Raw genomic sequence first — 24,174 nt, forward strand, 5'->3', positions numbered from 1 at the left:
TGCTTTCCCGCTCCAGGGTTCAGGCAATAATTGAAGGAATCCCACTCTCTAACAGAGAGGTCTGGAGAGGAAAGCATCAGTATGTCAACTGAAGCTCAAGTGCCACTGCAGCATGACAGTCATTCTCAAGCATATGAGTGAGTCCACCTGTGAACGGAATGAAAAATAAAAATGGAAACTGGCAGAGAATAAAAATAAAATATTCAAAGTCTGGACCAGAACCCTGTTAAGATGCTGGGGAAGTGCCTGAGAAGAGGAGTTCACCCTCTGATGAGGCTGCAGTAAAGAACTTCTGAAAGAAGAATTGGATAAAATTTCATCACAGCGACGTCTGAACCACATCAAGATATTGGACGTGGCACTGTTTGCAGATGTTTTCAGAGGTGTGGGTAGCACAGCCAGGTTTGATTGATGATTCTCGTATTGGATAACCGCGTAGCTTCTTTAAATGCAAATACGATTTAAAATTTGTATTTTGTATTCGCTCAGGTTGCCTTTATGTTTCAGATAAAATGTAAAGAGAAACTTAATTTATCTCACATTTATCCATCACTTTACGCAAGTGGATAAATCGTGGCCTGTGATTGGTTTGGTTTGAATAGAGGAGCAGATAAATGCTTGTTTATTCAGATACAGATCCCAGAATCAAAAGATATCTGGGATATAGGAGTAAACTGGGCATTTTGCATCACAAAATCAAGCAATTAAAAAAAATGAAATTAAATAAAAAAGTCAAGTTCAAGAAAATGTCAGAAATGAATCTGAATCTAAATATCTTCCTTTATCCAGGAGCCCAGTTCATCCACGGTTTGTGTGGAGGAATTTTTAACCTCTGCTCCATTAGCTGTACGTATCGCCAGAATAAGGTACAGCATCCTTCCAAAACTGCATTCATTTTTCACTTCAAAGTTCTAAACACAATATCCCACAATGACAAAGTGGAAAAACTTTGCTTGAAATTCATCAACTTTATTAAAAATAAAACAAAAACATGTACAAAAGTATTCACAGCCTTTTCCATGACACTAAAATTTAACTCGGGTATATCTTGTTTCCAGTGATCACCCGTCATCTGCTTCTACAACTTGAGTGGAGCCCATCTGTGGTAAATCAGTCTATTGGGCATGATTTGGAAAGGCCACCTGCCTACATCAGCTGTAGTTGACAGTGTATGTCAGAGCACCAAACCGTGAAGTCCAAAGAACTCTGGTCTGTAGACCTCCGAGACAGGATTGTATCGAAGCACATCATCCGTAAATGGAAGAAGTTTGGAATGTCTACCTTCTTATTGAAGCAAGTGACCAACCACCCAGTTTTCAGTCTGACAGAACTACAGTGTTGCTCTGGGGAGAGAGGAGAACCTTCCAGAAGGAAAAGCACTTCTGCAGCTCTCCAACAATCAGGGTTGCATGGTAGTGGCCAGACTGAAGCCACTCCTCAGTAAAAGGCACATGACAGCCCAGCTGGAGTTTGTCAAAAGGCACCTGAGGGACTCTCAGACCATGAGGAAAAAAAAAATCACCAATCTGATTAAACAATGATTGAGCTCCTTGGCCTGAATGCAAAGTGTCACGTCTGGAGGAAACCAGGTACCGCTCATCACCTGGCCAATACTGTCCCTACAGTGAAGCATGGTGGTGGCAGCATCGTGCTGGGGGATGTTTTTGGCAGTGGGACACTAGCTGGGATCAAGGGAAAGATGAATGCAGGAATGTACAGAGACATCCTGCTCCAGAGCACTCAGACTGTACCTACAAACATGATATATTTTTGTTTTTAATTTTTAAATACATTTGCAACAATTTCAAGCAAATGTTTTTCAAATTGTCAATACTTTCAAGATGAACTGTGGACTTTTATTTTATTTATAAACCTTTGACTCTAAACATTATAGCTGGCAGTAGCGCCATCCACAACCTGAGTCAGAGGACCACGAGGATCATCCACTTTGTCTCTACGACAAAAATAAGTAAACGTTATGTGAGCTGCTTCTTTGGCCCTGCAAAGCAGAGGTACTACAAAGGATCTCCAGTGGATGCGCGGTGATGTTTCCTTAGTCACCTGGATTAAATCCAGGGTTGTGTTTACTGTAGGGGGGATTTTTGCTTGGCCAGGATGAGGGCTGGTGATGGATCCCCAAATACGGTGAACAGATTCCAGCCCTGCTATGTGGTCGGCTGCTGCTGCTGTTGTCTTTCATGGCATATTCCTTTGAGGCAGGAGTATCTGAAGGAGTCTGCAGTGAGGCGCTGCTCAATGAGCAATTTATATGTCCTCAACAAAGCTTCTTCTTTAGACCCCGAAGGCAAGTCTTAATTGTTAGACGTGATATCTCCACTCTCCCTCTCTGCTTTCTTTGACTGTTTTTTCTTCTCTCTCCTCCCACCCACCCTCCCTCCCTGCAGCTATTAGGAATTGGATTTGGAGCAGAACGATCCATTTAGTTTCTCTCCTCCGTTTCTATCCCTCTCTCCCTGCTTCCACACCTCCTCTGTAGGTTTCTCTCATCAAAGCCCAGACTTAATCTGTCTATTTTTACCTCAAGGAATGAAAGCAAGGGATGAGGTAATGTTTTTGCTGTCCATCAGGTGGGCAGTGGTGCATGAGCTCTCTGGTGTACATAGCATACGGAGCTAGTGCCACCACGTGGACCGAGATGAGAAGAGGTCTTACGAAAGCAATAGGATGAGCATGAACAGAACTGCCTTTTCATTAACTCGCTAATAATGATCAAAAGAAAAACACAGAGAACATGACAACAGATAAAGATGGACAAAAATCCACTGATGATAGCTTTAAGGTAAGTGTGACCCACTGCATTGATTCATACAAACACTGTCAGGCAGTTTTAGAGAACTCAAAGCATCTTAAGATACAACTATAAAAGCAGAGCTCCCCCTAGTGGGTACACACAGTAAGTGACTATGACAAAACAGAAGGTTGTATTTGTAAAATAAAAAGCAGAAAACTTTGATTTCTGCTTTGAATTTTAAAACATAATGGAAACTAGGCATAAGGCATGAAATGTGACCATCACAGATCAACTTTCAAACTGCAGAAAAACAAACCAAAAAAAAAAAAAGAAAAAAAAAAAAGAGAGAGATAGATGCGTGAAAGCGAAGACATGTTATTTATCAAGTTTTTAAAGATATGTTCATCCAAATACCGAGCAGTCGTCCTTTGCAGTGTTTTATGAACTGTTTAACGCAGAGGTGGAGAAATTGTTTTGCTCATCATATAACTGTAGGTTCATGCACAAACGAAAGTATGAAGGTAGTTGCAGGCAGCAGTCTAACATCTGGGCCCACATTCATTAAGACTCTCGGAGCAGGAAATCAGACAGCTGTCACGCTGGCACCTCTTTAGTCGTGCTTTTGAAAATCAGGAGTGAAAGCACTGAGGGAGTGTTTTAACTTCAGTCTGGGTAAATGCAGACATTTCATCCAGATTTTCACTAATAACTAAAACTCCACATGAAAAATCATCTGAAATGTCATTTAAAGCTGAGAATTGTCAGTATTTTCAATCATGCTCTAATTTGTATATAGTTTTTCTCTTATGAGGAACCTTTTGGATTCTAATCTCTAAGAGCAGTTTTTGAACCCGAGAGTACCCTGAAAACTTTTTTATTGTGGAGGAAAAAAAGAAAAACAGATAATCCTGCTATTTACTAGTAGAACGCATCCAATCCTGCTGTCAGGAGAGCAGGCAAGAGCCGATGCATTGTGGAAGTTTCCATGTTATTTCTGCTGGGGAGAGAATCACTGAAGAGGCCCCTGCAATCTAAACACAGCACAAAAACCCCAGTGGTGAGGCCCAACGAGGAGGAGGAGGAGGAGAACGATGCTGGTGCTACAGCTCAGAAACCACAGCTGTTATCTCTGACTTTGCATAAAGCAGACACCTAAATGAACAAGCTTGTTGTTGAATGTGTGGTGAGATGCAGTAACACCCTCAAAGGTACTTGTACAGTAAGCAACACAGTCTGGACATTGTAATGCAAATGGTTATGCAAATGTACTGCAATATGCTGGTAAATGGTAAATGGTGACGCGTGAAACTTTAATGGCAGTAATCTGGGAATATAAACACATAAATATGGGCCGAGATGCAAAGTGTCAACACGACAGCAGGTATTGTGCTAGTGTCCATTAGCCTGAGATAACAACAATGCTAACCTTCCAATACATAAGGATACATAAAATCCTCCTTTTTCAATCTGTTCTTTATAAACATATATATATAAATATTTGTGGAGCACACAAAATGTATCTTAATATTATAGTGGGCATTAAAAATAAAGGAAGGCAAAGAAAGAAATAAAAAAATAAAAACATTATCTGGATCAGGAATTCATACTCTTCCTAAAAGTTTTGCCCTTTCTCTACCTGCACTTGAAGGCACCGTTGTGACAGCATTGATGGGGTCTGATAGAGAAGGTAAAAAAGTGGCTTGAGTCTGTGAGTTAGTCGTCTTTGCTGCGGCTCTGGCCGTTGCAGCTCGGAGATCGGCCTGTGCAGAAATCCCGTGGATGGTCTTTAAAGTGGAGGCAGTCCAGAGCAAAGTGTGGAAACTGCTGGATGTAATGAAGAAGATCATCTGGCAGAGATGGAGTGTGAGATTAAAACAAATGTTAACTTTACATTCTTAATAATCAAAACACTAAACTTAAATATAACATGTAATATGTGGCATCTAAACAGCATATGTAATTAGCTCTTTTGTTTAGCAGCATTAGCATAATTACTCTGATCATTCTAGATCATTAGAGATCGGACTGAAAGTGGCTATTTTGTGCAGATGGGTTGTTTTATGGTAAAAATAAAAAGGTTCTTTTATTGGACAAGAAAAGAATGCTCACAGAGGCTTTGACAGTTTCTAGAAAAGGCAGATGGTGGATGTAAAATCTCGTCTAACAGATGGTATTTATTTTCTTCAGTAAAGCCGAGAAGAAATCAAATGTGACGGTGACAGCACAGACGAAGTGGGGGACACACTGACAGATGCTGTCAATCATCTCTAACGTGGGCTCATTAGTACAATGGTCCTATAAATAATTTGACATCTCTGTCAATGTGTTAAAATGCTTAAAACATGTTACAAACAGAAACAGGGTCTTACCATAAGTGATCTTTCCTGTGTCGGGTCCGAGCGTTAAGCACACACTTGAAAGTCGCACTTCCTTCACTCCTAACATGATTTCCAAGATGCCAGCTAGCTCCTCCTCCAGGATTTCCCCGCTCTCCTCGCTCTCGTACATCTGCGAACCCGGCACGAAGCGTTAGCACAATGCTAGGAAACCTACGCTGGTACACCTGTTAAACTGGTTAATGAGCACAGGTTAATCATAGCGCAACAACTCCATGCATTTAAGCCTGTAGACACAGTCAAGGGGACCGGCTGGAATCAAACCAGCATGAGAATGAGGAAGAAGGGTGGCTGCTGGTCCAGTCAGGCTGATCTGAGAATTTCAGATTAGCTTCCAGTCAAACCATCTCAAACTGGTTTCTTGAACTTGACAATGAGTTCTCTGTACTCAAATGGCCTCCACAGTCATCAGATCTCAATCCAATAGAAAACATGTTGTAATGTGGTGGAACAGGAGAGTCACACTGTGGATGTTCAGCTCACAAATCTGCATCATCATGTCACTATGGCCCAAAGTGTCTGTGGAATGGTTCCAGCACCCTGTTAAATCTATGCTATAAGGCATCTCTCAGGGTGAAAGCTGATACTAGCAAGGTGTACTTGCTCAGCTGTTGGTCAGTGTATGTTAAACCGGAGTAAGCAGTATAAAAACTTACCTTAAAGGCCAGTTTGAGGGTTTCCATGGACTTTGTGGGTCGACGAACGGTCGACAGAGCGATAACGTAGCGCCTGACGTCTATCTGTCCATCTCCATGCTGGGAACAAAAACACCTCGGTGAACAAAAGGAGCAGGATAAGCCCCACACTTACAGCACAAGTATCCATTGATCTGACCATGTTATCGATTGAAATGGAGGACTGTGGTGTACATATGAAGTCTCTAGTATATTCACCTACTAAGCACTAACCCTGATTTTAACTTTGTGGCAGTGTCATAGCTCCTATATAGACAAGGTTTCAAACTAAACATAGACCACTTTTAGCCCAAGCACTTTAATTATTTAATTTATTTAAATATAACATGTTTGTTGTGAGGCCATGGTCCTCAACCGGAAAAGGGTGAAGTGCCCACTCCGGGTCGGGGATGAGTTCCTGCCCCAAGTGGAGGAGTTTAAGTATCTCGGGGTCTTGTTCACGAGTGACGGGAGAAGGGAGCAGGAGATCGACAGACGTATTGGTGCGGTGGCCGCAGTGATGCGGACGCTGCACCGGTCTGTTGTGGTGATGAGAGAGCTGAGTATAAAAGCGAAGCTCTCAATTTACCAGTCGATCTGCGTCCCTACCCTCACCTATGGTCACGAGCTGCGGGTAGTGACCGAAAGAACTAGATCGCGAATACAAGCGGCGGAAATGGGCTTCCTCCGAAGGGTGGCTGGCCTCTCCCTTTGAGATAGGGTGAGAAGTTCAGCCATTCAGCCGCTGCTCCTCCACATCGACAGGAGTCAGTTGAGGTGGTTCAGACATCTGACAAGGATGCCTCCTGGGCGCCTCCTGGGTGAGGTGTTCCGGGCACGTCCCACCACGAGGAGGCCCCGGGGCAGACCCAGGACACGCTGGAGAGATTATATCTCGCAACTGGCCTGGAAACGCTTTGATATTCCCCCGGACAAGCTGGAGGAGGTGGCTGGGGAGAGAGGGGTCTGGGCTTCTTTGTTTGGGCTGCTGCCCCCCGTGACCCGGCCCCGGATAAGCAGAAGAAAATGGGTGGATGGATGGATGGACGTTTGTTGAGAGGTCAACATAGACAGAATCTACCCAGCTAACTATCAAGCCCAACCAATTAAAGTATTTTATCAATATCAAATTATTTTTATTATTTTAAAGAGGCTATGATGGTATTTGACTGCATTTAGGACTAGATAGCCACACAAAGTTCAGTCTACATACAAAGACGCCCAATTTTTAAATTTAAAGTGGACTCATTACAATTTTCCAGCTGCATATTTTTATTCCTGAAGAATTTTACTAGAGAAGCTTTGGATGACTCATAGCTCATAATAATCCTTATTTAGCTTATACTGAGCCTGTGACATAACACTGTTTCGGTTGCCTTTCCCCTTCCTTTAAATTAGCTTCTTTATGGTTGGCTGCTTCTTACAAACAGATGAAGCTGCTGAGCTCACAACTAGCAAGAAAAACATCTATTTGTTGATGCCTGTGGACCATCACAATGCCTAATGTTCATGCCTCCATATTAACGTCAGACTGTAACTGTGTGATTGTTCACACAGTACAGAGAAAACCATCTAGTCTTAATTTAAGGATTCAGCTCATGAAATTGTTTTTTTTTTTTTTTTTGTTTGTTTTTTAAGGAGTTTCTGAAAAATTGTCGCTCCTTTGAGCACCTTGTAAAACCCTCTGTTTATTATTAGATTTATGTATCAGGATGCCACAAAGAAAAGCACTGTTCCAACTGTGGCTCACTATTAGAAATGTATCTTTTACCTTTTTAGGATACATACAGGCAGAGTTAAACCACACAAAGCTTGTGTTGTGTTACCGATAAAGTGGAATATTAAAGGCAGCAGATCTGGTTTTAAACTATGCTCATTTTAAATGGTCACAACACTAAAAACAGATTCAATGACAAAAATCTAAAACTCTACAACTAGTTTCTATCAAAAATGCAGGAGAAGAAAACTTTGCAATTTCTTCCAAAAGCCTCCAAACTTCCAAACATTCTCCTCATATCCTAAACATTCCTCTGTGGCCCGTCAGTCCTGCCCAAAATGCCTCACCGCTTCCCTTCACCCTGCAAACACATTAACTCTGAAGTAAAATTCATTGACTTTACCTTTTTTTATTCTCTGCTATGAGAACTTTATTTTATTTTATTGTGATTTTCGTGAATTTGAAACAAATTTTAAGAATTTTATCATTTTTATATTTTGCAGAAAGAAACAAAAGAACAGATTTTTATGTATTTTTCTGTAAAGCTCATTTTATAACTTTGTGTGATTATTTGAGCATTGCTGGATCTTTTTAAAAAAACATTTTTTTAATCAACTTTTCTTAACATTAAATCCACGTTTATACATTTCCCTTTGCTATATCTTGTGCTTCCTTCATGTTTACCTCATCAAAGAAGCTGTGAACTTCTTTAAGTGTGTCTGTAACAGGGAGGTTGAGGAACTGGGCAAAGTCCTCCAAACCCAGTTTGTCTCCCTGGAGCTTCCTGGCTCTCCTGGCCTGCTCTTCAAGCACCCTGTCTGTTGTTGCTGCTCTCAGTCTGTTAGGACGAAGCAAAAAAAGGAAAAACCTCAAAGAAGCCAGATTAAATAAGAGTAAGTCATACTGGAAACAACACTAAAAAAAAGACAGTACAAAGTGTGGAGTTTCCTCAGCCTTTTTTAAAACAAATCAGGGGGGAAGAAAAAAAAAACAAAAAAAAAAAACAAAAAAACAAAAAAGGAGGTCCAACATGGTTATAATTATACTCGTAAATTGAAGTTCATTGGGGTTTTTTATTTTGGCTTTTGGTTTTGGTGTGTTTCTGCTCAGCCACCAATAGGTGGCAGTGTTTACACACTTTTCCCAAAGTGTTGACTCAGCACCCATCAACCAAGCAGTTTAACTAGTCGTTCCAGTCTCCCACCACTTACCCTAAACGACATGTTAGCTGGTTGAACTCTAGGAGGCTGCGATAATCATATATGCCCAGAGGGCCGCACGATAGGCTGATCTCAATGTCATCAAAGGACAGGTCTTTGAGCGGCAGGTCCAACGCCCTACGAGGACAGAGAAAAAGTTTTGAGTCAAGAACATCCAAAGCAAGCGTGCGTTGATCATCGGACACTTACTTGGCCATGAGCTTTCTGACGTTGCTGGCGAACAGTGCGGGGTTTTCTTTCTCCTCGTTCGATGGACTGTAAACAGGCAAGTACTAAAGAGAGAGTTCAACTCAGTCTTGTTGTTGTGACACTGATCATACTGCTCGGCAACATAATAATGAATTGCAATAAGTCAGTTTGCTGACTTCTGTCATACGAAACCGCTCACCTCAATCTCAATGGAGTTATGAGGCTGACACAGAGTGAGCCACAAAATGTGAAACCTGGAAGACAGAACAAACAGCTTCATCTACACCCTGATGGAAACAAACAGCTTGTAACTTTAATAACACAGAGTGGGAGACTGTGTGTGTTGTTGTTTTGTGTATATTCTATGTAACCCTGGGAATGCGCTGGAGTCGATCACACCAGACGACGATGTTTGCTTTTAACCAGCCCGTTACACATGCACCTCTCTGCTCTGGTCGGCTAAAAAAAACAAAAAAAAAAAAACAGCACCTGGTCCCTTTTTTGGTGTGGTTTTTTTGCATGCTGTGCTTTTTTTAACGCTCCCTGATGGAACAAAAGTGTCCTGGACACACAGCCTCGCAGACATATTCCCAGCGTATTCCCACAGTGACTGTAAAGGTGTGTGAGAGAAAGAAACACTCACGCTCCGGGACCTTTCCACGTCCATGTAATGGTATCCTGTGGAGAGAGAACCAAACACCCCATGAAGCAGTTTTATACAAATCCACAAACTCTTTATGTATCCATAATCACTGTGAGGCACACTTATTACAGTGAAACATAGCAGAGATCCTAGCCTGTATAGAAAAACCACCTGTTGGTTTGCAGAATATTGTTTTTGAAGCCTCAACTTTGCTTTGTGAAAGCAAAACACCTCACTTTCTATTTTATAAGATGGAAATAGTCTAATATATTGTTCAAGGCAAGGGTCATGGCCATCACATTTAAAAGTCAGACACAATGTAGGCTGCGATTCAAAATTGCATTAACCAATAGCGACGCTCCCCTGAAGGAAGGACGACTGAAATAAAGCTGTGGACCCTCCCCTCACCCCCAACCGAGAGAAGAATAAAAAAAACCAAAAAACCCCCCACAAAACATAAAACCCCCTTAATTCCACAACACTTCCTGCGTGCTGCTATTCCACACTCAGTCTCATAACGTGAGAGCTGCCAAACATGACCTGACTTGACCTCGCATCAAAGAAGGCGGCCATCACTAAATTAACAAATGCAAAGAGACTGAATGGAAGCACATCTTGTGGTGCGCAGAGAAAAAACAAACTAAGAAGCAGTCACCCTGTCCTTTATTTTCACCTTCTCTGCCTCACTTAACCGTCTTGCGGTGCCACGGTGTCAAAGACGTCAGCGCAGTGAGTACACCGAGCACCACGGGAAACGGTGACAAAGGCTTTCGAGGGAATGAAAAGAAAAATGAGGTAACAGGAGCTGCATGTTTAATGAAAGAGCGGGGAGAGGTGCTGAGAGAGAGACATGACACCTCTGTGTGCATGTGTACATGCGCACGTATGTACGATGCGTGTGTGCGTGAGAGACAAACAAAGGATGAAATATCATCCCACTACAACATGAGCTCATTCAACACAAGAGGAACACACTAATGTGAAGGAAAGAACTCACTGCATCACAGGCGTGTCAGTGTGGGTGTGTACAGTGTACGTGGAGTCACTATAGACGTGACCTACGTCTAAAGCTGCAGGTATGGGAGGAGCCACAGAATAGGATCAAAAGGAAGAGGACAAGATTTATGGTGTATACCAGTTTGTTTGGGTAGCGTAGTATCACTGGCTGCACTGGGAGTCCTGGGATGAAAGCACCTGAGGAAGACAAGAGGAGGAGGAAGGTGATGAGAACAATCTGGTATTTTTGCTAAACGTGATCGATTGTCCCCAAACCCAGCTCAAAGCTTTTATTTGAATCCTACTTCTTTATCTTGTGTCAGGCATGTCACACGTCAAATTTATTTGTTTTTATAGAGTCAAAGTAACTGAGAAATTAGCAGTATTTGATGGAAAATGATGGGGAGGGGGTTTCCAAATAGATTTTATGAGTACAGAAAAAGAATAGAGTTGGACTGCATCAACTGGTTTAGTGAGTGATAAGATCATAACCTCAAAATAACATCGGGAACAGGGACAGAGCGTTTCCATTGAATTCTATTATATCTTGCTGATGATGGGCAGGCTGATAAAAGCTACATACAATATTTATCACTGGACAAAGACCTACTCAAGCTATTCAGTAACTTATGAATGGATTGCAAAGGGTTACAAATATTACACATGAGCATCAGGCTCAGTTTACCAACTTTGTGTGTCTGCTGTTTAATGCTGGCCACAGACCATACAATAGGTTTTTAGAGTTTTGATGGATAAAACATCTGCCTGATGCTGCTGTGAATGAAGCTGCTTATATCACAGCAAAACAGTGAACATGTAGCTCAAGCTGAAAGTCACCAAATCATCAAAACTGTCCTATAATCAGCTGGTGTAGATTTAAAACCGGGTTTTCTTTTTCCAAGATTCAAGAAAATGTTGCTAGAAAAAAAGAAATAGAAATGAGATATCTAATATATAACAAGTTCCTTGTACCCTGTAAATGAAACACATAAAGCTAACTACACAACAACCTGAAAAAAATTACAGTAAGTAAGTAAAAGAAAACCAGACGCATGCATCATGAATCACCTAGCTCAGTGTGTATTTGAATAACAAGCCCTGGAGGCAGGGCGAGGAGGATTTTAATAGTTGTTTAATATCAGTGATGGAAAGGCTGATGGAGAGCTGGCATATTAACTAGAGTGTAAATCAACAAAGAGTCTCCGCCAACAAACACTGATGAGTGGCTGAGACCTGCATTTAAAATGAATAAAGTTATAATTAATCGGTTTTCTCGTGAGACTGTGAGAACGTGAAGAGGAGTGAAAGAGATCTGCAGCATCTGAATGATAATGACGAGACTATAGTAAGAGGACAGGCAGACAGATGAGGAAAGAAACGCTCTATTAAAAGACTGAAACGAGAAAAGGACATAACTGCAGTGTGCATTCACACACACAGGTGGCTTAAGCACATTAACACACACACACACACACAGTTTATCTGTTGAGCTGGGAGCCAGTGATGAGATGTAACAAGAGGAGACACATCCAGAGAGGACCGGTAACACATCGCACAATGATCTAACCAGACACTCACACAGTGAGTGAAAGCAGGACAGAGTGTGACCCACAAGGCTCACTGCGAATGGCCGAATTATGGACTGGAAGCAAGGGGATTAGACAGAGCAGGCAGGGAACAATGGCTGACAACGTCACACACACACACACACACACACACACACACACACACACACACGGGATGTGAGCAGAAATATAAAGAGATGAGTGCAACAGTTCTGTGTCCTGAAGCAAGTCACCGAACCTCCAGACTCACTGTGTCAAAACAGAAATTCATTTAACCAGACATCTACACCTCCAGTTGGCAGCTATGGAGTCAGCCTCATTCATACATAATCGTTTACAAGTCCACGCACACTACGTGAAATGTATACTGAACAAAGCAAACAGACCAAGTGTCTCCATTAACAGACACACCCACTACTGAGAACTATAACCAAACAGTCGTCAGGCAACAAAGGCAACAATGAACCTAATTGTCACAAATGTTTTAATGGGATAAATGAAGTTATTCATGTATTTGTTTGATCCTTTTAGAAAAGTAAAACATAAGGTGCGGGGGCCAGAATCCAATCTAGTCCACTAGACAGCTTTAGAAAATGTGAAGGAGCACATAGGTTTTGAACTTAGCTGTATTATCACCTCCACCCCCCAGTGCCATCCGTACTACAACATGAGCAATGAACTAATAGATAAACAATTACATGTTAAAAAAAACCCCCAAAAAAACCAACCAAACATTGGATTTTAGCAACTATTTGGGGTGTTTTTTTTTGTTTTTTTTTTTATCTACTAAAGTCCATCCATCCATCCATTCGCTTCCGCTTAGCCTTTTCAGGGTCGCGGGGGGCGCTGGAGCCTATCCCAGCTGTCATAGGGCGAGAGGCGGGGTACACCCTGGACAGGTCGCCAGTCTGTCGCAGGGCCAACACACAGGGACAGACAACCATTCGCACTCACATTCACTCGCACATTCACACCTAGTGGCAATTTAGAGTTTCCAATTAACCTATCCCCACAAGCTGCATGTCTTTGGACGGTGGGAGGAAGCCGGAGTACCCGGAGGTAACCCACGCAAACACGGGGAGAACATGCAAACTCCACACAGAAAGACCCCGGCCTGATGTTGGAATTGAACTCAGGACCTTCTTGCTGTGCGGCAACAGTGCTAACCACCGTGCCACCGTGCTGCATTTTAATGTTTACTTTTAAAAAAAAAAAAGAAAGAAAAGATATTTTTCTGTGAATTAACGACAACTTTCTATTTTGTGATTACACGATAGTCTGCGCAGTGAACTACCTGAACCTTTTCTGAAATTTTACACATTAAATCATGTAGTCTCACCGGTCGGTCCCACTTACGCTCAAAGTCGGCTGTAGGTAAAATGAGTTTACTCGACTACGCTGCTTGCAACTAGTCGGTTAGTCTGTTGTTTGGAAGTTGTGCAAAAGGGGAAGATGGTGTATGTGGCGGGGTATGGTCTGTGGTGCCGTGCCCGCCATGATTCATTTAAAGTAGTGCCGAAACCCAGCAGGCGGCATGGCGGAACTGCAGCCGGCGGTGTCACGCTGCCAGCAGGAAGAACTCCCGGACCGGATCGAACGTGGGAGGCAGAGGATTGAAAATCTGGCAGCTCTGATCGGGTTCTGGCCAGCACCGCTGCCACCCCCACCAGCATTCCCCGATAGCGAGGGAGTGGAGGAGGTCCAGACTGTTCTGGCACCCATCCTGACCACCAGGGTGAGGCCAGGCAGGATGCAGCCAGCCACCGCGCCCATACCCACTCCATGGGTGGGAGTGGCTGCTGCCAGGCAGGGGCCTACACCCGTTCCTGCTCCCCAGAGGAGGGCCTCTGAGCAACCGCCGGGCCCACGCACCTGCCCAGCCATAGGTGGAGGACGAGGTGTGTGAGAGATCGGCGCAGCCAGAGATGGAGGTTGAGGCGCCTGCCAAGCTGGAGATGGAGATTGAGGCGCGCGAGGCTCCTGCCAAACCAGAGGTCCACATGCTGTCCGGACCGGCCTCACTTCCACCAGAGGCTGGCGCATTGTGTGATCCTGTGCAGCAGCCGCCCGCCAAGCTGCTGGTCCCCAGACCCACCTCGTCACCAGCCCCACTGGATATGTGGGTGGTCACCTGAATGGACACCTCCCGGTAGCTGGACCAGGGGTGCCGACAGTCAGGGCTGATTCGACCAGATGGCTCCCCGGCCTCAGTTGGGCGATGCGGGTATGTAGCGGGGCGTGGTCTGCAGTGCTGCTACAGGGAAGGCGGACACACCTGAGCGGCATCCGCAATCACGCCTCACTGGCTTAAAAGTCTGGTTGTTGTTACTGGTGTGTGTTAGGCTGGTGGCTGGAAAGCCGCAGCCTAACACTGCAGTGTTACAGCACCAACAACTGTGGAAATAAACATAGATGCTAAAATGCAAGCAAACATGAACGGGTCTGCCGTGGTTCATTTACAGTGCAATAGTGAGCCTTTTACCATCGAGTGAAAATTTCTGACTTGATGGTGGGTCTAGATGGAAATGAATGAGATTTTATCAAGGTAGTTTGCATGCATGACGAGTTCAGAGCAGTTTTATTGAGAACCAGTAAGAATAAACACACAAAAGACTATCTTTACAGTCAGGCCAAAGCAGGAAGTGGACTGAATACATACCAGCCTTGAATAAGATTAGACCCGACCTGTTGGTGCAGGTCCCCTCCGGGAATATCATGATCTGCAACAGACACAAATCGCTCTTCATTTCTTGTTTGAATTTGCTCTCGCTTTTAATTTATCACCTTTAAATTCCCGGGTGTCAGCTGAGATCAGATCTCTGTGCCCTTATGCGTATATGCATGTAGTTTACCTGAGGCCACTTCCCTCCAGAGCACGCTCTCCGCCTGATTTCCTCGACAGTTTTTCGTCTCGAGTCTTGGTCTGACCGAAACACGAACACTGGCCTGATGTAGCTGATCAAAGCTGGGAGAGGATGATGAAGAAGTGGATTTTGGAAGTAAGCCACAACAAGTGAATTAATGTTCAAAACACTGAATAAAAGAAAACTGATGGAGAGTTGACTTAACAGAATGCACAGTCTTTGTCACACAGAAAGAAAGAAAGAAAGAAAATCTGGAGGCATCTATAGCTCAGCTAAATCTATTTAGTTACCTGTCTGAATGCATTCTGTTACATTGTGCATATGCTGTACATTATTATAGGAATTTCAGTAAATGTGCACTTACTGCCCCAGACTGGGATGCTCCTGCTTTCCAGTTTGGTGACTATGGAGCACATGGTCATAGTGACTGGGATGGCATCAAAGTAAGAAGAATGTGGTGCCACAGTGAGGATGGGCGCTTCAGAGGGTTCTACCCGTTGTCCCTTCACTTTGATCCAGTGGAAACCTCCGCAAAACCACATGGCTCGCATGATCGCTCTTAGACACAGGTCTATAAACCTGACGAAGGACACACAGACAGCTGCAGAGGGACGTTGCTAGCTGGCAGAGTTTTCAAGCGATGTTGAAATTTACACTTCCCGACACTTCACCCAATGCATGAAACTATACATTTTTAGACATAAGTTGTAACGGCCGCCGTTTTCTTTGTGAGCATTTATTACACGACGTGAAAAGCCTGTTCTAACGTTTGACTCTAAGGTTTATGTTTTAGCACCTGGCAGCTCTTTTTTTTACTTCTCATCCGTAAATAATCTGCTCTTTCACGTGATTCACATGATCTTGAGTTTTATTGTGAAAGGTCTATGTGGAACATAAACAAGCGGACGCGCGATGCTGTTACCGTCGTTGTTGCTAACCACAACGCATAAAAACAGTCGCTTGTCCGTCCATAGTGTGGTTATATTAAAAAATATAAGAGAAAGAGAGAACTTTAAGAAATGAATATAGCCACTACAGTGACCATCAAAACGATGAAAAAAAAATATTGCCGTAAACAGTTTATTTTGCGACACCACGAAACAAACGATAGCGTAAAACGAAACGATAGATGTTTTTATATCCTCATCTGATATATATCGTTATATCGAACAGCCCTACACCACGGAAATACATGGATACATTCGAAGACTTTCAGGTGTTTGGACCAATGTTTTCTTTTCTGATCAAACCAGAAATCCACAGCTGTGCGTGTTCACAGAGCTTTCATTCTCACCTGCTGGACGTCACTACCTGACAAGTTTTACTGTCTTAAGAACACTGCAGAGGCCTTATTGACAGTATTTGGCTCCACACGAGTGTCCTCAGGTAGCCTCTGAATGCTGGACACTCGGAGACCTGTGTCTCTGAGTGGGAGACCAGAGATCACATTAACATGTGTGTCTCTGTATTAACAAACATGCCGTGTTGGCCCAGTTTATTTTTCTTATCAGTGTTGTGAGGAGACCATAAATAGCATTGCGTTTTCTGTTGTATAGTTCCTTTGCTGTTGGTGTTCTTGTTATTGATAAAAAGTGTTTGTTTGGGGTTTTTTTTCCAAAATAGCTGATTTGCCAACACCTGCGAACAAATATAATTCTATAAAGTTGTTCTGTATAGTGTGTAACTGTTGATATAGAGCGTTATTAAATTTATTGCTAATGCAATGGTTGATATGACACTCATCATCAGACCCCTGCTATAGACATATTTATCTTCAGAATGTGAGTGAGTGGCTAAATCTGTTCATGTTTTTAGCAACAATTTTTATTAATCCGCAGTCTTTTTCACTAATGTTGTGTTTTCTGTGTTTTAAATACAACAATGGGCTCAATATTTTATTTTTTAGAGGTTGTCAGTAACGAAGAACCTGTAAAAATGACAGAGTGCTGCACTCTAATTATTCACACAACTAACATTTGTATAAAAGCATACCAGCATGCTGATGTTATACTGAGCAGACAGTGGGCAACAGTCAGCATCTCAATTTATAATTATATATTGCAATACAATTTACAGGATGCTGAGATTTTCACACATTTCTGTCTAATCCCATAAGTCTTAGTAGCACATGGGTGCTTTCACACAAACCCACCTCCTCCACCACGACTGAGGCTCGATCGCAAACTCCGAACGTCCCAGAGAAGCCGTGAAGGCGAAGGGCCACGCCAGCAGCATGAGGAAAGAGACCAGCAGCAGCCGCACCGGAAAAACTGTAACTGACATGAGTCCTATCTGCAGGGACAAAACACACAGACACAAACAGTCACACTTCTGCTGCACTTCAACAACCTGCTGTTTACTGTAACATCCCTGCTGTGTTTTAGCCAACTGTCAAAAAAACAATAATTAGCATAGCATACATTCCTATACAGCTGAGAAACATGCTATTACATTTTACAGTGTCAACACTCCATCTGTGCCTTTAGCAGAACACAAAACCACATAATTAACACTAACTGTGCTTGTCTAATCGCGCTTTAAAGGCCCAACACACATCAGCGGTTTGCACTATCAACGCCGATTACCTAAAGCAAGAATAAAGGGAGGATATAGGCTTAATTGTGTTTGCATCTAAACAACGTTTATGTCAATATATTAACAGCAAATCATCCTAAAATATACTCTTATTCACACACAGCCCTTTCTACTGCTGGTGTCGTTTGAAACCAGACTCTATGTAAAAGATCCCATTATTTGTGTGTTTTTGGGTGTGGCAAGCCCGTGACTCGCAATTTGCTACTGAATGAGTATACACGGCATCCTCAGGTTCTCAGTCAGATCCAGCGTTTGCTTATTACATCTTTGTTCCTACAAAAAACCTCAACTCCAACATCGCTAATATCAAAGCTTTAAAGAACAGCAGTCCCCAAATCAACCGATTGAACCATGCTGACTAAAGCCATCTTCTACTTGCAGTGAAGACTGAAGAATCATTCGGTATACAGGAGACTTCATGGTCGACTCAATGATGACAAATGTGTCTAGATCGTGTGCTTTAAATCACCCCTCTCAGCTGGTGTGAGGTATTAGGTGTGCTGATATGCTGTGTTTGATCTAAACCAGTTGGTCTCATCTGTACAAGGACAAGGTTCCAGAAGTCTTGTGGTTTGTCCAGTTGCATCTTTACAAACCTGAGATGTGCTGACATGTTTGTTTTTTAACATGCTAACTGAGGCCTGTAGCCTGAGCACTCAACAGTCTGGTCTTTGAATGCGGTGGGATGTCCACTCCTGGAAAGGTTGTGCCGCACATCCTTTTTCTGACAAAACCCGTGAAAATTCTGTTTGTTCACCAGAGTTCATGACTACACATCAAATCTCTGGGATTACTCATGAATTACCTTAAATAAGCCTCAGATCTGACAGTTGCTACTTCTATTGCCTAATGTTATGACCATAAAGGATTCTGTTAGTGTTTCTGTTTAGTAAAGGTCACTCGTGGTGAATGGATGACTCTCATTGGGTTTAGCCAACAAAAGTTCACATGTGTTGGGTTTAGTTCGCAATAATTTTACATAAATACGAAGGTAAAAAGGATAAAACTACAGGATGATAAGGATATAAATTGAGTTGACTGACCTGTCATGACTTCTCTTACTGTGTAATGACAAAGATTTGGCAAAGTCACGGCCTCAAGGGCAAATTCAAACTGTGTAACATTTAAAAGCTCCTTCGTTTTGCTCGTATGACCTCTATTTGATCCCTTCATTCTACACATTTATTGCGCTCCCCCTCTCATTGAGCTCCAAGCCTGCCTTACAGTGATCTACAATCATGCTTCTCGCGTATCCATCCATCAGTCTCTCACTCTCTATTCCAAGTCGCTCAGCTGTACCTTCATTTATCTTGCTGTTCTTCCTTTTATAGTTTTCCTCCTACTTTGCACTGGTGTGTTTTTTGTCACCCCTCAAGGGAGTCATATGTAACCTCCCCCTCCCCTCCTGCTCCATCTTTCTCTTCTTCCCTGTGTAGTTGTCTATCTGCAGGAACCCAGGTGCACTCTTCAGGGCTGCATTAATAAATAAACAGCAATGGGGGTGATTTATAATGCTCGAACGCCTCTCTCCACCCATCCGAGCTTGTGCGTCACCATCAGAGCTTAACAAGTCCATCTGGGAGGATCTGCTGACATTTTCTCAAGAGGTGGCATAAGAAAACGCAGGGGCGGGGCAGAGGGGTGCAATTTCCAGTGTTTTAGGAGAACGCCGGCTGATCCTTGACTAAAGATTTGAAATTTGCAGTAGAAATGCACTTCAAGAGCACTGAGCTCACTTACAGCACACAGAATAAAAGTGACTACAGATCAACAGATGTAGATTTTTTTTCTTATTGTACATTGACGCACAATTTGTTCAATATTGAACGTTTTAATCCTTCACCCACTAAAAAATGTATAAACAACTCAGATTAAAGCAGTCACTGAATTTCTTTGTCATGTCATAGTAACTGATGAGGTTGCTCTGTTGTACCTAATGCTAAAGAGATTCTAGGAATCTACAGTCTTGACACGCATACGTGTACATTCAATTCAATTCAATTTTATTTATATAGCGCCAAATCACAACAAAAGTCGCCTCAAGGCGCTATGTATAGTTGCGTTAACACTTTCAGGAGACATTTAAGGAATGTAGTGACTCAGTCTCTTACTTCTCACTACTTTCACTTTCTACACATATAAAGACAAAGCAAAACATCTGGCACGTACCTTAAATGTGACAAAAAAAAACAAAAAACACACAGGGGTCTGGCCAGGCAGCAGAAAGTTAGCTCGATGTGATGGAACAGTATTCTCCCATAGGTGTTCACTTAGGTTAAGATCTGGTGAATGTGAAGGCTATAGCACATGATTCATGTCATTTCCATATTCATTGAACCAGTCAGTGACCTCTTATGCCCTGCAGTGACCTCTTATGCCCTATAGATCGGGGAAATGTCATCCCGGTAGAGACCACTGCCATCAAGATTGAACTGTTTTATTATTTCTGACCTAAAGTCCCTCGACCTCTGGCTCTATAGATGCACAGCTACAATATTTATTTCTGCTTGACATGTGGCAAAACGTGTCATTTGTAGGTGAAAACACAGAATTTGTAGTTATTGGCTCCCCTTTGTACAAAGAAATATTAAAAATTATTTTGAGACCATGTTCTACAGGTTGTGCTGCATGAATTGACATGCAGAGCTGCAGATGTGCACATTTTGTCTGCATCTCACAGCGTCACACTTTTAAAAGTTTCACTACTAGTGGTTGTTAGCAAGTATCTGCAGACTAGTGGCATCTGCAGCAATCTGATAGTCCCTAAATCAATCACAAGCAAGTTTTTGGTCTAGCACCCTCTTTGTGACCAACTTCACACAATAGCCAGAAACCCCAAGACACCACTTGAGGGGAATATGCAGTCTCAGGGCTCGGCCTCTGGGCCTGTGTGATTGAGGCCATAAGAGTGACTGATACTGGGATATCATGATGGGTGTTTCAATTTTTAGAGGTTCAACAAACCACCTATTTCAGAAAAAATAATCCTCATATAAATGGTAAACTTGATGACGATTACAACGGATCTAAATCCACTAAAATATTTTAACACTTCCGCTGACAAACCATTTTCCCAAGATACATTGCTCCCCTGTGTATTGTGGCTCACTACAGTTTTAACCCGTTAGGAAGGTAATTGCTCTTGGCTAATTGTTTTCATTGAGGCAGTGAATGCGTACCCAGGAAGCACTTAACCTGTCCTACCATTTGTCATATTTCGGCTGCCTGTGCAGCAGGAACTGAAGCCAGGCAGTAGCAGATCAAAGCCAAAAGAAACACAACTTTATACACACACGCACTGTTAAAGCCGTGTCTGGTATTAATCCCCATCCATTCGCCGGACATCGCAGCTCTGTTTAATGTCACAGGCATTTTGTTTGTGAGCTTGAGAGCTGGCAGCTGTTGGCCATTCAGTAATGCGTAACTCAGCTGGAATGAGCTTCATTTGCTGACCTGGTTGGTTTACGGTGCTGTGATCATGTTTGCTGGGAAGTTAGAAAAGACATTCCAGGAAGAGCAGCACCAATCTACTGCCTATAGCAAACAGATTCATAAGCATTAAGCAACCATGCAGCCATATCTCTAGAAACAAAAGCACTGAGGAAGTTGCGTTTTGTCGCTTTCCTCGTTTTCCTTCAGGCAAAACGTGTATTTGTTTACACGAGCGTATAAACCCTTCACAGGTTCTGCAAGTGGAAAAGCGTCCCTCTGGAAGCAGAGCAGCAGGAGGTGTGAACCAGACACAGACACACACATGGTCAAGTTTACCTTCGATGACCTGCTGCGGTCATATGGCACAGACACGCTTCCAACTTAAAGCACACGCCGACTGAAAAACTGACACACTCAGGCACTAATAAGAGGGGCCGGTGGAGTTAAAAGCTTTCAGCAAGCCAATGTCAAGTGGTTGATAATAAACACACACGGGCCTTTTTTTTTTCAGTCATCTTATCTCGGTGGATTTGTTAATGGTTAGGCAGCAGTGAACCAATTTTCAGACCGTTGTATGTTTCGTTGAGCATGAAAGCAGACACCTCTGGGCCCTGGAGCTATGGGAGAGGTAACCTGAGGGGGTCGATCAGGGCTCTCTTCATGTTTTCACATAAACCTTTAACTAGATAAGATGATTTTCAGTTGATCAGTAACTTGTGTTTAGGACAATGGCATGCTGTCAGCAGACCCTAAATCACTTAAGTCAGAAAATCTGCTGAACCGCTTGATTAATGAGGAATCATTTCAGCCATACTGCTCTCCTCCAGCAGCGAGCCAACTGATGCAGGAATGAAGCCACAGCTGTCCTGTCTTTTCTACATTTCCATGCTTTAGAGCACATGCCTTATTTAAACTGTACTTTTCCCATCTTTGCTTTTCTTACTGCTGTGCAGGCTTTCACCACTCCGGCAGCCTAATGAGGACTATCTGAGTACACATTAAACTTGTTTAGCTGTCAGCTTGTTTAGCCGTCGGCTAAAACTCAAGCGTAAACACAGCCCAACTGTGTGTGCACTCAGTGAAAGGAAGCAGCTGGAAATGCAGAACTGTGGCCTAACAGAAGTGAAGTGTATGTTGGGCTGATTAGCATGTGTCACTGTGCCAGCTAATCAGGTCAATATGATAGTGCACAGGGTTTCGGTCTTGCAAGGTCTTCCCATCCACAATAGGCCTGTCATTAAACAAAACATTAAATAAACAAACAATGCAAATGTCTGATATGCAAAAGACGGTCAATTAAGATTCAAGACTGGCTTTACACACCCATCCAGGAAAATGTGAGGAAAGTGGCTGACTCCACAATGAACCCACAAAGCTTCAGATAACACCAACAATGCAGGAAATGGGTCTGCATGGCAGGTGCTGCTGTGTGGGTAAGACTGAACAGGTGCTGCTGTTTATCTCTGAGAAAATAGAGTTCATTCAAACGTTTTTTTTTAAAAAAGACAAAAAAGGAGCTCTTACTCTTGCATGATTTTCCTCAACACTGAATGAATTCACAGCATGTTTTTAAATCCGCTATGACACAACTTTTGCTTTTTAAAAAGGGGCACAGAAACTAGATTTGTCACCGCACGGTTTTTGTCCTTTTAACCTGTTTGTCGTCATTTCAGCTGAGTGTCGGACCTGAACCAGGAAACAACTTTTTTCCTAGACAGCCACACAGCATTATAACACTGCTGTCGGTTATTGAAACCCTATCGGTGTTCTGTGTTTTCCTCGTCCGTTTTTATTCCAGTCAACATTAACGAATAAGAGTCATGAAAAAACAGCGTCATTAAAGCGTCGGTAAAGTTTAGGAAAGTAGGAAAGTCACTAAACAAGCAGCACATTGTGGTCGGAGGACGGAGGAATATGTCTATCTAACATCATCTTAGACAAACACAGTTTATAACTTGTTATTATCTTTACTGTCTTACCTTTATTTTTTCTGTCATGGTCAATTTGAGCTCGTGCACGAAGGGGTTTTTACCCCCTCCTGAAGGGCGACTGTTTGAAGGCTTCATGGTGAACGACCTAACCCGCAAATAATAAAAGAAAAATGGTGCCTCAGTGTGTCCTGTTACTCTTTCGCTGATTTTATTCTGCTGGAGAAGTCTTCCCCCTCAGTCTGTCACGGACACCGATGATGCTGACTGGGTGGAGAGGTGTGCCGCTCACCTCATGCTTCAGATCAAGCCAGCTAGATGAAACCGGAAGAAGCGACTGTGTTTGTGTTCCCGTTGTGGGTTTCAAAATAAAACGAACGCAATTCCTCCTCATTGTAATGACGCTAAAGTGAACAAAAAAAATTCATAAAACCGAACTGAGGTGAACACCATGCTATTTACCGCACATGAAAAAAATCATTGCTTTTTTTTTTAGTCTTTTAAGCTGGAAGCTCACATCGAGCTTGTTATTTAAACCATCGTGTTGAAGCTTTTACTTTGAAAGCAACGACAGTGCAGGGCAATCAAATTTGACACATCTGCCTTCTTATAATCGGTCATCTATAACAGAAGACTCTGAGTTGGGCCAAAAAACCTCCGGTGATTGCAAAAATAATATATAAATATTTAAACTGTTGTAAATAGGCCTATAATCTGCCAAGCATATCTCACGTGAATGAAAACAGTATTTTTCTTTAAACCAGTCTCACATTTAAAAAAAAACGTGAGATCTCGTTAAGAGGACAGCATAAATTGCAACAAATATGACGAAATAGTTCTATAAAGATATTTAACTTAAAGGACTGAATTGATTATATCGTAGAAACAAACACAAAGAGTCATAAATATACTTGCAAAAACATGTAATTTCTTTATTTCATATATAACACTTTCATAAGGCTCCTTACCAATATAACGAGAGATATTGCACGTTACCTCTACTAAAACTAATACACCAACATGATTTTGATTAGAGGAGTATTAAGAATCAAAGCCACTGCTTCTTTGAGGCCCACCAACATGTTCGCCAGATTACAGCAATCGAGCGGCTGTTACTTCAATAAAGAACTAAGAAATGAGTAGTATGATCTAGATGAAGTGATGTGCAAGTGATTGTAGCATATTAATTTATTTGGTCAGTTA

The 24,174-nt window shown here is 42.5% G+C and overlaps 1 protein-coding gene across 2 annotated transcripts; it reads right to left on the reverse strand.

Moving 5' to 3' along the window:
• Positions 1-2,763: 2,763 nt before the first annotated feature.
• Positions 2,764-23,284, reverse strand: lpcat1 (lysophosphatidylcholine acyltransferase 1). Of its 2 annotated transcripts, XR_014917573.1 has the most exons (15): positions 23,023-23,284; positions 17,169-17,308; positions 15,381-15,595; positions 15,005-15,117; positions 14,812-14,872; positions 10,727-10,785; positions 9,592-9,626; positions 9,148-9,202; positions 8,949-9,031; positions 8,751-8,876; positions 8,224-8,377; positions 5,805-5,903; positions 5,122-5,260; positions 4,389-4,599; positions 2,764-3,783 (listed from the first exon to the last, which is right to left on the reverse strand). XR_014917573.1 is itself a non-coding variant. In XM_085446353.1 (14 exons), exons 1-14 carry the CDS (start codon positions 23,107-23,109, stop codon positions 4,466-4,468), a joined length of 1,500 nt encoding a protein of 499 aa, XP_085302479.1. In that variant the 5' UTR covers positions 23,110-23,284; the 3' UTR covers positions 2,764-4,465. The 2 variants fall into 2 exon arrangements, 1 of the variants encoding a protein (XP_085302479.1); XM_085446353.1 differs by having other exon boundaries at positions 2,764-4,599.
• Between the last annotated feature and the right edge of the window lie 890 nt (positions 23,285-24,174).

Source organism: Copadichromis virginalis, linkage group LG22 (assembly GCF_057382275.1).
Source record: "Copadichromis virginalis isolate Kocher_CV1m ecotype Utaka linkage group LG22, C_Virginalis_male_GT1.1, whole genome shotgun sequence".
In the NCBI taxonomy this organism is placed as follows: Eukaryota; Metazoa; Chordata; class Actinopteri; order Cichliformes; family Cichlidae; genus Copadichromis; species Copadichromis virginalis.

Bases quoted from the DNA above. Each gene is read 5' to 3' on its own strand.
- lpcat1 (XM_085446353.1), bottom strand. From the start codon at position 23,109: ATGAAGCCTTCAAACAGTCGCCCTTCAGGAGGGGGTAAAAACCCCTTC. The intron at 15,596-17,168 runs GTGGGTTTGTGT...GTCCTTCGTCAG, and splicing joins CCTCAGTCGTGGTGGAGGAG to GTTTATAGACCTGTGTCTAA. The intron at 10,786-14,811 runs GTATGTATTCAG...TGTCTTCCTCAG, and splicing joins TCTAATCTTATTCAAGGCTG to GTGCTTTCATCCCAGGACTC.